At 33.6% G+C, this 14,521-nt stretch overlaps 1 protein-coding gene across 1 annotated transcript in view; it reads right to left on the bottom strand.

Annotated features, from left to right (window-relative positions):
* LOC107442036 (phospholipase D1) overlaps positions 1–14,521 on the bottom strand; it is a gene marked incomplete in the record, with an annotated part of 73,788 nt that overhangs the window by 24,506 nt on the left and 34,761 nt on the right. The window contains 3 exon segments of the mRNA XM_071180759.1: positions 4,667–4,740; positions 5,570–5,647; positions 10,287–10,425. Coding sequence (XP_071036860.1) covers positions 4,667–4,740; positions 5,570–5,647; positions 10,287–10,425 — 291 coding nt within the window.

The following is a 14,521-nucleotide window of genomic DNA, read 5'->3' as shown; positions in this document are numbered from 1 at the left end:
TAGACACTCCACTCATCTGTTCTAGAGACTCGCACTCAGCTGTTTTTTCTAAACATAAAATAAATTTCTAAAGAATTTCGTAAGATGGAACATTATAAATTTTGCTGAAGGCTTCCTTAGTCAATCCGAACTTTTCATGATGCTTACAAACACAAACATTGCCTGGAAGTTTGCTACTAAGCAAGACATGCTTTGGACGGAGCTCAAAGAATTTAGTTTTTCCAATTTTGCATTCTGGATTTTCTTCCATAAACATTTGGTGCATTTCTCGAACTGAATGATGAAGATGCCGTGCTTGTACTTTCTTTTTGCTACCATTAGCATCTCTGATTATAACTACATCCTTAACTCCCGGTGCCTGTCGAAAGATTTCGTTCAACTTTGAAAACATATGAATGTCAACACCCAAATTAATAACTTAAAGCAAAGAGTTTCATTAAAATGAATATCTTAAGGCAGTGATAATTTATTTAAACTTTGGTATAGTAACTGGATACATCTTATTTAGTTTTTATGTCAATTTTCAAGAGGAATAAACTCATTTCACATTGGAAACTTCTATTGCATGCATGTCAGTAACTTTTACATATATTGAATGGGGCACAAAACAATAAATAAGTAATATTTGAAAAGAAAACTACTGCTGCTTATTTAGTGTTAGCCTCAAAGGAAGAAAAAATATTATTCTTACTTTTGTATCACTTGTTCTTTTTTACACACAAAAACTTTTTCTAGTTTTTGGTAACTTACGTTACATGCATTAATGTTTAGTTGAAATTTATATGATTAAGTGAATTTAGCAACAAAAACTTATTTTAACACTGCACAATATTTCTATTAAGTGTAATAAACAATATTTATTCTTTGGAACATTTTGAAATTAAAATAATGTTAACTTACTGATTTTCAAAAACTGACCATGTTCTTCACCCAAATCAGAACAAATAAACGCCAATGTTCAATGGGTTACCATCACTAAAAAACTGAATTCTCAAAAAAAAAAATAATTATAAATTATCAAACTTCAAACCTTTCTAATTCAGAAAACATCCAAAATGATAACATTATTCTTATTTGAATTTTCCAATGCTTTTCCCCTTTTTCATGGAATTGCCCTACACGATATTTCATATATTTTTTAAATGAAAACCTATATCTTATTTGGCATCATTGGAGAGAGTTTTTGAAAAGAAATAACTTTTACTTAAAATATTTTTTAATATCTCCTACTATTTTCAAGATAATAGATAAGAAAAAATACATATTAAATAGATTTTGACATATTCACTAAAAAAAAATTTTTTTCGTCATAATGTCTTATACCTTCATTAAAACACATTTGTGCTTTTCTTCCCATGTTTTATAAAAATTGAAGCGATTTTGATAATTTAAGTGAATTATTTTTGATAAAAATTATAAATTGAAGTGAATAATCAGAACTTTTTTCGTATCTATTATCTTGAGAACAGTAGGAGATGTAAAAAAATTTCAAGTGAAAGTTACTTTTTTTCGAAAACCCTCTCCAATGATGCCAAATAAGATATAGGTTTTCATTTAAAAAATCAAAACTGTGTTCAAATTCCGGTACTTCCGGGAATTGAAAAGATCACTATTGAATTCCTTGGGGTCGATTTAGTCATTAGATTTTTTATTTCAAATTGATTATTTTCATTCTCGAAAAAAATGGGTGGCACGCATGATCTGAATCACTCTGTATATTAAAACAATATTATTACTACATATATCATATATATGTTATTAAATATAATTATTATTTGCGCAATATTATTTGAAATTCATGCAATATATAAAAAGAAATTTTGCGCTTCTGGCTCGGTCCAACCGGCCCTCAGGCCAGACCGGGCCTGCCCACCATGGAGGGGATCACCTCATCAAGAGGCTCTACCCTTTGAGCAACCGCGGCTCTAGATGAACACATTGAGGAATGCAAAAAAATCTTGCAAATGTAAAAATAAAATTCATGGGTTTACTAGACCCTTTAGCCAAAAGGTTCAAGCCAAATTCTTTAAATCCTGATACTGTCTCTAACTGAGTACTACCCAGTTGAAGTAGAATATCAATAATGTTGACCTACGTGGAAAAAAAATGGTATTTATTTTATTTTAAATCCAAATTCTTCCTTCATACAGGCTGACCATTGAGGGTAATTTTAAACTACATCAAAAGATGTGGTAAGTAACTCATTGAGTCAAGTGATAGGACAAACATGTCTTCACGATCATTTTTTTTTCGTGTACTAAGTTGCAATTGCGTGAGGAAGAATTATGGAAATTTTACAGAGTTATCAATCGATATTGACGAAATGCTAAACTTATCTTTCTCATGTTGAAGGTATTTTATTTTAATACTTAAAAAAGAGAAAAACTTGGGATCAGTGATTCCACTTACACGCTATAGCGCATTTAGTAAACCGAAAAGAGGATAGGGGAGAGGAGAAATAATATCTCCAGGAAGACGTATTTTCCACCACCGCGAAAAGACCAACAACCCCGACGTGTCGGAGCAAATTAGAAAAGAAAAAATAATGCACTAACATCAGAAGGATGAAATAATTCCGTTGCATCTAATTAAGAGTCTTGATTCTTTCTTGTTTTGTCTATCTATAAATAAAATGCAGTCCCGCAGTGGACTGATCGTTAAGACACGGTTCCCAGCAGATCACCGAAGTCAAGCATCACTGGCTGCGGTCAGTGTGCGGGTGGGTGACCACTTGGTTCAGTCTGCGTAGGGACCGAGGGTGTGCGGTATTGGTCCTCGTTAAACTGTTCTATCGTAAAGTGCTCGACTTCGCGTGCAGGTCGTCGGGCTACCGAAGCGGGGGTGCCATCCCCTCTGCAGAGGATCAAAATTGTGATGGCATGTCTTCGGATCATCCTCAGGGCTGTCTCCCAGACCGTCGTCAATAACCCATTGTGCAGCTCTAGTGCGACGTAAATGAACAACAACAACAACAACAAAATAAAATGCACATATTAATTAAATGCATTAAGAAGAACTGAACTATATAAGAAGTATGCTCGTTTGCCACCCATTCATCCAGATCTGGATCGATGTGGTGGAAATTCAAATGAAGTATTTTAGATGGCAGGTGAACTATGACTATATAGTAATATTCAATGTGGTAATAAAACCATAAAATAATAAATAATATAAAATTAGAGCTCTACTTGAATTAAAAGCTCAAATTGAACGAAAATACGATATTTGATGAAGATGACATACTTAGAATATGACACGTCACTGTAGGTAATACAATGCTGCAATGGGACTAATGTTTCTCTCCTCGATTAGGACTTCATTCCGCAGTGGACTGTTAGCAAGGACACAGTTCCCAGTAGAACATCGAAGTCAAGTACCACTTTGATAAGACTGCGTAGGCACCGAGGGCGCGTGGTATCGATCCTCGTTAAACTGTTGTACTTCGTAAGGTGCTCAACTTTGCGTACAGGTCGTCGGGCTACCAAAGCGGAAAAGCCACTCCCTTTTCAGAGGCATGCATTCCCAGGGATGTTTTCTTAAGTTCATTGTAAATAAAGTACCCATTAGGTTTTCAAATGAGAGGATCTCGTTAACTGCAGAGAAAGATGTGGCTTTTTCGCAAAATTTTATGTTCAGTTTGGCTATGCCTTTATCCATCATGTCTATTTTGAGGGTATGGTGTAAAATTAAGGAGCAGAGAATTTATCGTCTGTTCAATATTACAAATCATTTGTACCTTTTTTTCTTTAAAACTTGTAGACTTCCTCTCCTCTTTCTAAAAGTTCTAATTTTTAAAATATCGTTTAAAATGCAAATTTAATTGATTTTGCATATAATTTTGTGCTTTATGAAGGTTAAAAGGTTTTAAACTCCAATTTTAACAACAATAAAGACATTTAAAAAGTTTAAATATAAAATATTTACTCCTCGTGCGTATCTTTCAAACTTGTATCTATACTGTTATTTATCGGAATCCGCTTTCTGGTATAAAAGGGCCCAGAAATTGGGGACCCGTAGCTTGTAAAATCTAGCGGAATCACTATAGTAACTATGCATGGTGTTCCGTAATGACCGCTTTTAATATATATTTTCAGAATCCTCATTCAAAATTAAGTTTAAAAAAAAGTAAACACGTTGGGGGTCGTTAATGGATATAATTGAAACTCCATCGAAAATTAATGGTTCACTACTAAGGAAGGCATGACTGAGAATATCAAAGTATATTTCATATCCTGATGAAACTTGAAAACATTTAATTTTTAAACAACACTTTTAATTCTTTTCTTACATTAATAGCAATCCCGTGAGTCACGGTGGCTTAGGAGATAAAGCACTCACCTCTCAATGAGGTAACCCAGGTTTGAATCCCAACGATGGTAGGCCACTACGAATTCTGTTCCCGTCTCACGCCGACCACAATGCTGTCTTAAAAATTATCCTCTGTGGTCAAGGGTTAGAATCCCTTTGCTGTCAGGCTGAGGAGTGATTGTTCTCTCCATGTTACACAATGTTTGATCCGGGAGTTCTCCTGTCTTCTGGGTAGAATTTAAATGAATGTGGGTAGAGATAAACCAAAAAATGGTTGTTCCGTAGATCAACAAATTAAATAAAAGATAAAAGCTTTCATGAAATTAAACTGGATTCGTGTATGAGTTATAGTACTTACGCCGTTGCTTTCTGTGTCGAGGCAAAATCTTCTTTTGCTTCCATTAAAAGTTTTCTTCTGATTTTATCAAACCTCTAGAAAAAGGGGAGAGAAATTATGAACGACAGATAACAGAATGTTCTTCATTTCGCCAAATAAGGGAGTTGAAAAGAAACATTTTTAAGCCAGCGATTATAGGTCTGTATATTTATTATGATTCATAAATAACTACTTTTTTTTTTAATGAAAGACAATCTGCTGCACCGATTTTCATTTTTATAATGAATAATTTTAGTTTTATTACACTTTTAATTTCTTACGTTCAAGCCGTTGAATTTTTTAAATTTTTGTTAATGTGCCTTCTTTTTTTAACAAAATGTTTTTCGACTTTCATTTTAAATGCAAAAATTTTCAAATTTCAATAAAACCTGATGTTTGTAATCATTTTGAAATAGAGAAGAATTGTGCGGAACATGCTTTTTTCGTAAAAACAGAATTCCTTAGTTTCTGAAAAGAATATGCCCTCAAAATTTAGCCATTTTAACATTGGAATCAGTACACTTCCTTTATCTTACAAATACACTCACACAAACATACTCATCGTATTACACCTTGTACACAATTTCTGTTAAAATTTATCGAGAGACACTAAATTCAATAATCCAAATTCATTCATCAAAAGATTGTGCATGAAAGGGAAACATTAATAACAGAAATAATATACTGAGTAACCAAACACATCAAATTTCAGGCATCGGATAAAATATCTGAAAATATACTTGAGAAATATTTTCTAAAGATGCATTCAATGATGCTCCTCAAACCATCCTTTGTGAGGGAGCAACTTTAAAATTTTTGTTGGGGATCCTCTGGTTTGTAAATCTAGATTCTTCAGGAAAAAAAACCCTAAAACGCTTAGCTTACCTGGGCAGCGTTAAGTTTCTCAGCTGCGATTCTGAAACGAGCTGCTTTTTCTAATTGCTTTTCAGATACAAATTCAATCTGCAAAATAAACAATATGATGGGTAAAAAAAAAAAAAATAGATTCGCAGTTCTTTAAAAAAAATGAAGCAAATAGTATTTGTTTCTCTCAATTACTTTTAAGCACACTTTTATTATTATTGAATAAATTAACAAAACTTGATTTTTCTTTTGGTTTGTGACTTGCCGAAACCATGGTAACGAAGAGGGGGGAAATCTCAACTATTCTATTAACAAAGAGAACGAAGCCGGAATAGCCTGGTTGGCAGGGCGTAGGGCCCATATCCTAGTGGTCGTGAGTTCGATCCCCGTCGACCGGAGACTTCCCGTGTAGCAAATGCTGACTGGTGCGCGTTAAATCTATCGAGTAACAAAGTCCTCCATGTTCCCATGACAAATCATACTTCTGGGTGCACAGAATTGGAGATAGATCGTTCTCTGGTTCACGTCAAAGCTACGATTGTGGAAGAAAGAATGGATGTTTGAATGGGTACACCTTATAAACGGGTTGTGACGTGTGTGTGGCAAAAGTCATATTCTTGGCCACAGATGGCGCTACATAAAAGGAAGAAACACACCCTCTCCCGTAAATACGTATTGTTTCACTAATCAGGTTGCTGGATCGGCATATAGCATCAACAACAACAAAGAGTAAAACTAGAGTTATCTAACACTTAGAGTTACGACAATAGCCTGAAAATTGTCAAAAACAGATTGGTTGCGAAAGAGAAAAAAATATCATCAGAGAAAAACATCTTTTAAAATATCAACAATATTACAGATAATAGTCGTTGAGCCGGGATAGCCTAGTTGGTAGCGCACTGGGCCCATGTCTAAAAGGTCATGGGTTCAATCCACACCGGCCGAAGATACCCCGGGTAGTAAATGGTGACTGATGCACGTTAAATCTGTCGAATCACAAAGTTCTCCATGTTCCCGTAACAAATCATACCTCTGGCGGTACTGATCTAGGAGTTTCCTTGTCTTCTGGATTGGGTTCACAATTACAAGGCTACGGATTTGAACGTTAGTAGTCGTGAACCCAAAATTGGGTGGGCTGTTCAACGACGGTAATAAAATTAAAATAAAAAAGATAATGGTCGTTGATGTTACAAGAGTTCAGCTCAAGACGATATATCTTTTACATAACCGGTATCTTCGTTTATATTTATATTGCGTGGTTATTAAAATGTATATTGATTACTTGATAAATATATTATTCCACACATATGCATACTTATGCACTTCATTGAAATTGATCGGTCGAGATAGTCTGGTTGATAAGACGTTGGGCCCATGACCAAGAGGCCGTGAGTTCGATCCCCACCGACCGAGGACCTCCCGTGTAGTAAATGGTGATTGGTGCACCTTAAATCTGTCGGGTCACAAAATCCTCCATGTTTCTATAACAAGTCAATACCTCTGGGGGTACTGCATTGGAGATTGATCGTTCTCTGGTTCAGGTCAAAATCAGGATCTGTGGAATTTTCTTAGGATCTGTTGAATGGGTGTATGAATGGGTTCGCCGTATAAACGGGCAGTGACGTGTGTATGGCTGAAGTTGTAGTTTTGGACATAGATGGCGACACAGAAAAAAACAAGCCTCTCTATGAAACCCTCTAAATTCGTTTGATTTCACCAAGCAAGCTTGCTAGTAGTATATGCAAGTGGCATTAGAAACATCTGAAATTAAATCAATTGTGGAATGAAATAATTAAAAACAAACATTGAAAAAAGCAAACCACATTCAATTAAAAACATGCTTTTATAAGACTCGACAAATCACCTTACTAAATTAAGTATAAAACAGCAGACGACCTTAAAAGAAGTATTCTACAATTAAAAAAAGAAAACGATATCAAATCGAAACAACAAAAAATCAAGAATGAAATTTACGCCAGGCTTGCGTAAGTCAAATTACTTGTAAGTTTACCAAATTTAGGCATCAATCGCTCAATTTTAAGAAAAAAAATTAGTGTCGGCAAATTACTTTTTTAAAAATAATTAATTTTAATTTTTCTGAAGATATATAAAAACAATTAATAAAAACATTTAAAACTTTAGATTTCACTAAAGAAAAATTTGTAGCTTAATATGGTATAAAGAAAATGTTGGTTCATTTTTAAAAAAAATATCTTCCAATATTAATTTAATGAATAATAAATAATTATTAAAGTTGCATTTTTTGCATGAAATTACCTTTGGGTAAACAAGATTCATAAACGGATGCTATTTTTTCAAATTGTGCAATCAGTTTTGAAGACATGACCAAAAACGCAAAAAGTTAAGTTAACATTAAGGGTCCAAACTTTAAACCGTTCTCCTGACTAAATTATTCGGGCCACAATTTTCAGATTGATCCCAATTTTGAGGATCAGAAATCCAAGTATGTGAGGAAAATGTTTATTTAGAGAAAGTGCGTTTTTATGTCTGATTTCGTAGCTTAATTAATAGTTAGCACTAACTAATCAACATATTTGAAGTCATTAAGATTAATACTTAAAATCTGAAAATGCGATCATTGGAACAAAAGTTATTCAATTATATATTTTATATTATTTCGCTCACTGTACATACCCTGAATAATTTTTTATTCAGTCGTAAATGCTCATAATTAATAATGTGCTAATTTATTAAAGTGCCGACTCGATTTAGTTGTGTTCCTTTGTCTTTTGAGTTAAGCTCAAAATCATGAGTATACGGAAGCAAACGGTGTTATTGAACTGGTTGTTACGGGGGTGGAATGATCTTTTATTGGAATTATAATAAATACCAAAAATCAAAGAAGTGTTCTGGCTGATTTTGAAACAGAAACATATCACACACAGTACACAGAAATGCACTTTCTTTGACTTTCCACGTGATGATGAGAGATTTTAAGTTGCCTAAAATGTTAATGTGTCTCCTTATTTAAGGACAGATACAAGGTATTCCGTAATTACTATCTCGCAAGCATCTTCATACAGGGTGTTCCGAAATCACAGTGATAACTTGACAATTTCCTTAATTATGGACACATGAAGAATGTTCCGTAATCACAGCTGCATAATAAAATTTGTTTCCAAAATCCTTGTTAAAAATGTCTGAACATTAGGAGTCGCTTATCAAAAGATCCAAAAGCAAGAACTTTAACTAAATATAACGAATAACTGTTGATGAAGGTGGGACTGAAAAAACCTGGAAAACATTATCCCTATGGTATGGATAGAGCCTGTTTGCATCTAAGTGCATGCCAAATGGATGTAAAGCTCACAGCACGAACGAATATCAACATCGCTAACTCTCAAAACGACTTTGCACAGCAGATTTTTTTTTTTTTTTTTTGCTTACTTTCTTCACGTGAAATGAAGAAACCAAAACTTATTGAATAATCAATTCATAAGCATTAAAGTTAATAAAAATGATATCTAAAAATCGTAACAAATATACGCCTTTCTGTGCGCATTTAAAGATACTGATGATAAATATTGTTTCTTGCAGACAATATTCTTCTACAGAGGAACAAAAATAAAAATTCCTTATGTCGCATTTGATTTGTTAAGGGTATGTCCGAATAAGACGTGCTACTTTTATCGGTCCAATCAAATTCAATGCTCTTGCAACGCCATATAGTTTCTTTACACGAACGAATGTTCTCTTTATTTATTCTAAATATGTCGCCAGGTCTAGGATGTTAGGAAATTATAACCATTTGTTAAATTCTTTAATATATATCGAGAAAGATAGCACAAATTAAATTTCTGGCAAACGTGTTTAACTTTTAAAATACTTATATTGTTTTGAAGGCATATTTATATATTTTGCTAATGAAATAAAATGGAACTATGAGCAGTAGCGTATGATAACTTAAATTCTATACCGTAATGGTCTTTTCTTAACTTGTAGCGGACCTGAATGACTGCCTGCTAAAACACAGATCTTGCTCCAAGTTCTAGTACGAAGATTGATTGAAATTGATGGAAACATGTTTTGCTTGGAGCGTGGATCGTATAAGCGATCATCCAAGTTCTTGGTCCATGTCTTTGGATAGTAGAACTTTTAGTAGAGCATGTTCTACTTTTCATCCAAGTTTTTCCTCTTTTAACCTCTAAAGTTTCGTGACGTCACCAAGCAGGCATCAGATTATGTCATTTTGTTGTCTGTTTTCATAAATTTTTCTTCAAATAAATTAATCCGTTAGGATCTATTTGTGTTATTATGATTTTATTTGAATTTGAATTTATTTAGCAATTTCGAATTCATTTAAGTATGATTTTATAATGCTGAATATGAACAATGGGCTGGTTTTTCATCCGACCAATCAGTGACATTCAAGAACTTGGATAGTGTTGACGAATCATCGAATTTCTTGGAGAGCAAAATCCCTCCAAGTTCTCGGATTCAAGAACTTGAACGGTGTAAACAGGTCTTAAGAATAGTCTTTTAATATTGTTTCCTTTGGCAACCAAACTGGGATTGATATTTCCATCCCACCTTCCTCAGCAATGCATATGCAGATTTCGATAGCGCTTTTGGTTTCGCAAAGATTAATTTGCAACCGCAATGTGTATACTTATTTTCTTACTTAATTTTTGACAAATATTCTAATTATATATTAAGGGTGTTCTTACCTTTCTTGATGGGGAACACCCTGTATTATAAAGAGATTAGGCTTCCTCACCTCTTTTTTGCTTGTTGACACTGATGGATCAGAAATAGATCTCCTGATATTTGGAATATTTGGTACGTCAGAGGGGACCGCTGTAGACATATGACGCATTGCTTTACTTTTTACCATAACATCACCAATGTCGCATAACCTGTGAACAAAAGACGGAAATGTGATTAAGATAAAATTCAGTTAACCTTATGGAACAACCAAAAGAAGGGCTGACAAAATCACGGCAATATTTCAAATTCGCAAAAAATTTTGAAAATGCCAATTTAAATAATAACAAAGCAATCACTTGTCTTAAAAACATAAAAACTATTTCGAATGCTTTATCTTCCATTAACTTTTTTTTTATCTTATCTTCTATCTTTCTTTAACTTTTGTTTTATCCTTCTTCATCTATTTTTACGCCAACTATTAAAACTTTATTTACACCAAGGCACCAAATTGATTCTAATCGAGAAAAAAAACTACAAAAAAAATGTATAATAGAAAAAACACGTAGAGGTTTGCCCGGGGTTGGCTATGAGTTATACCCTTCGAGTTGGTCACTTTCTGTGATATTTTTAAATTTCTCGCTGGCAGCTACCCGGAAGTTGCCACGATACGGAAATCTTACCTAAATTTGCAAGTTCAAAACAATTCTATAAAATAATTTTCAAGTCATAGATAAAAAGAATTCTTCTCATGACCTATATTTTTATCTATTAAGAACCAGCATTTATTAACTATAGCTCAGCGACATTAAAGAATATTTTAAATCTCGACGAGACAATCTTTTTTTTTTTTTAAATGAGTGACTTCTTTTTAAGAAAATTTTAAAAAATGCTTCACCAAGTCAATTCTTTAAATGCTTAATTATTTTCCATGTCAATTCAAAGCATCGCATTACTCAAATGAACGATTAGAGTGATTTATACACATTTTAAAAAATTCAATACTAAACATTAAACAAGTGTTTTATGATAAATAGAATATTGTACATACCATAGATAAATTAATCACAATGAGATACCTGCAAGTGACATAGTATGGGTATGTAGATCCCGATGACTCTTTGAAATTTGGCATTTGCTTACGCTAGCAACTGTTCTTTCCATTCTATTTCGAGTAAGCCTAGACCGTCAAGCATCAATTTTCTTAAGTGACATATTCTAAATTATCTCATAAGGACTCTTTCTCAAAGATTTCAATTCTACCACAATATATTTACTTAACACGAAGTCATGTGGAACATAATTAAACTAATTATACATCGAAGTTGCCAGGCACACAACACAAAAATATATCACGATTACAATAAAATACATTAACAAATAATAAATCTAAGTTAAGTGAAAGATGTAGTGGAGAAAGAATTATATTTCAACTAAAGTCGATGTGCGATATGGCTCTGAATTTAATTGGTTTTGAGTTAATTAACATTCTAACTTATGTAGAGAAACTTTGCTCAACTTTAATACGCCATTTTGCTGATGAAGATTAGCTGTCGCATAGGTCACATGTGTAGATATGAGAGGTCTTCTTCTTGAAGTGCAAGTTCCCAATTATTTCACATTTTGCTGTTCAAACGATATAGAATAATATAAAAATAACTATGTATTAATTTTTCTTACACTCTTTGTGAACAATAATATAAAGATAGAAAGATTATATAACAGAACGAACAAGGGAACGTTCAATTTAAATTTTCTATCATTTTTTTCTCAAAAATAATAAAAACTAAAAATTAGACAACTCAAAAGTAGTTTAAAAAGCAAACGGTTTTTGAAAGATTATTTCCTTTCTAACTAGTACGCACAGCTGGAATAACAATAATAATCACAAATCAAAATTATCTGAACAGCACTTAATGTCAAAAACCTATTTATCAAGAAAACGTTTCTTTTATGCTTAATGACTGTTTTTTTAATCATTAATTTCTCTGATGCCCCAAAAAAATATGTTTGCTCAAATAATTAATAGTTATTTTAATTGATATTTCTCTTTCTCAATAAGCAAACTTCAGGATCATTTTTCTGGTTAATGATCGCAAAATAAAGAAGAGTAATAATTATTTCATAAATAATACATTAGTTGTTTTAAGCGTGGTTTATAAATGGGTGCTCTGGCGAAATGATAAGAGAAAGTTTATCCTAAGACTTTAGTTTTCACTGCTCTTATCTATTTCGATCGAAAATGTTGCGTTTTTCATTTTTACTGGTTTTCTATCCTAGTTTGCTAATTTGGACAGCGTATGCCAACTTTTTTTCAAGTATAAAGGAACTTCTTCCTTCAAATGAACAATCGATGTTGAATGGATTATTTAGAGAAAGTTCTAAGAGCATTTCAGAAATGGCACCTGATAACAAACACGAAACTCAGTCAGCTTCGATCACAAAGAAGAGAGGATTGGAAACAGATTTTCCCGAATCGTATTCTTCAAAGTCAAAAGAATCCGATGACGAAAGTCTGTTTAAATATTCGAAGGCATCTGAATTCGACGTAAACATACCATCGTTCGGAGAAATAGTCGGCACAATTTCTGATCTCGTGAAAAAAGGTGCTTCTGCATTATCTGATAACCCAATAACAAACTTCTGGAAAAATGCTTTGGAATCTGGTACAATGCAAGCAATGAATCCTGGATCGATACTTAACTTTCCAGGGCTTTTGCAAAATTATGCTTCTTCTGGGAAGAGTGACATTCTTTCAGCTTTTGAAATAAATGATATGCAGAAAATGGGAGAACAGCTTTTCAAATCAGCTCCTGGAATGAATGACATGCGGAAAGTGGGAGATCAGTTTTTGAAATCAGCTCCTGGGATGAATGACATACAGAAAATGGGAGAAAAAATTTTCAAATCAGCTCCTGGGATGAATGAAATGCAGAAAATTGGAAATCAATTTCTGAAATCAGCTCCTGTAATGAATGACATACAGAAAATGGGAGAACAACTTCTCAAATCAGCTCCTGGGATGAATCAAATTCAGAAAATGGGAGATCAATTTTTGAAATCAGCTCCTGGAATGAATGACATACAGAAAATGGGAGAACAACGTTTCAAATCAGCTCCTGGATTGAATGAAATGCAGAAAATGGGAGATCAATTTTTGAAATCAGCTCCTGGAATGAATCAAATGCCGAAAATGGGTGATCAATTTTTGAAATCTGCTCCTGGAATGAATGAAATGTGGAAAATGAGAGAACAACTTTTCGAATCAGCTCCTGGGATAAATGAAATGCAGAAAATGGGAGTTCAGTCTTTGAAATCAGCTCCTGAAAGAAATGATATGCAGAAAGTTGGAGATCATTTTTTGAAATCATCTCCTGGAATGAATGAAATGCAGAAAATGGGAGATCAATTTTTGAAATCAGCTCCTGGAATGAATGAAATATGGAAAATGAGAGAACAACTTTTCGAATCAGCTCCTGGGATAAATGAAATGCAGAAAATGGGAGATCAGTCTTTGAAATCAGCTCCTGGAGGGAATGATATGCAGAAAATTGGAGATCAATTTTTGAAATCAGCTCCTGGAATGAATGAAATGCAGAAAATGGGAAAACATCGCTTCAAATCAGTTCCTGGGATGAATGATATGCAGGCAATGGCCAAACAACTTTTCAAATCCAGTCAAGCGTTTTCTGAAATGAATGATATGCAGAGAATGGAGGAAAAAATTTTCAAATCCAGCCGTACATCTGCGGGAGTAAATAAAATGCAAACCGTTAGGAATCCACTTTTCAAATCAGCTTTTGGAATTAATGATAAGCGGAAAATTAGTGAAAAACTTTTCAGATCCCGTCATGCAGCTTCTGGAATGAATGATATGCTCAAAATTGGGGAAAAGCATTTCAGATCCAGTGATGCAGATTCTGGGACTGATGAAATGCAGAAACTAGGTAAGAAACTTTTCAAATCCAGTCAAGCAACTTTTGGCATGAATGAGATGCCTGAAAGAATTTTCAGATCCCGTCATGCAGCTTCCGGGATGAATAAAGTGAATCCTGATACAGTACTTCAGTCAAACGTTGTCTTGGCTGACAAGCATAATCCACACAAAAAATCTGATCTAACTTTTAAAACGATTCCTGCAGCTTCAGGCATAAGTGAAACGTCTTCCGATGCACTTTTTCGTTCTCTTGCAGTTTTGCAAGGCATGCAAAATGAACAAGCAACAAATAAGCAACAGCCTCATAGCATTTCTTTAGTTCATGGAAAATATCCAATAAAGCCTGATGCATTATTCCGATCGTCCCTAGT

This window comes from Parasteatoda tepidariorum, chromosome 5 (genome assembly GCF_043381705.1).
Source record: "Parasteatoda tepidariorum isolate YZ-2023 chromosome 5, CAS_Ptep_4.0, whole genome shotgun sequence".
In the NCBI taxonomy this organism is placed as follows: Eukaryota; Metazoa; Arthropoda; class Arachnida; order Araneae; family Theridiidae; genus Parasteatoda; species Parasteatoda tepidariorum.
The sequence above is the reverse complement of the archived record's forward strand: the minus strand, read 5'-3'. Positions and strand labels throughout refer to the sequence as shown.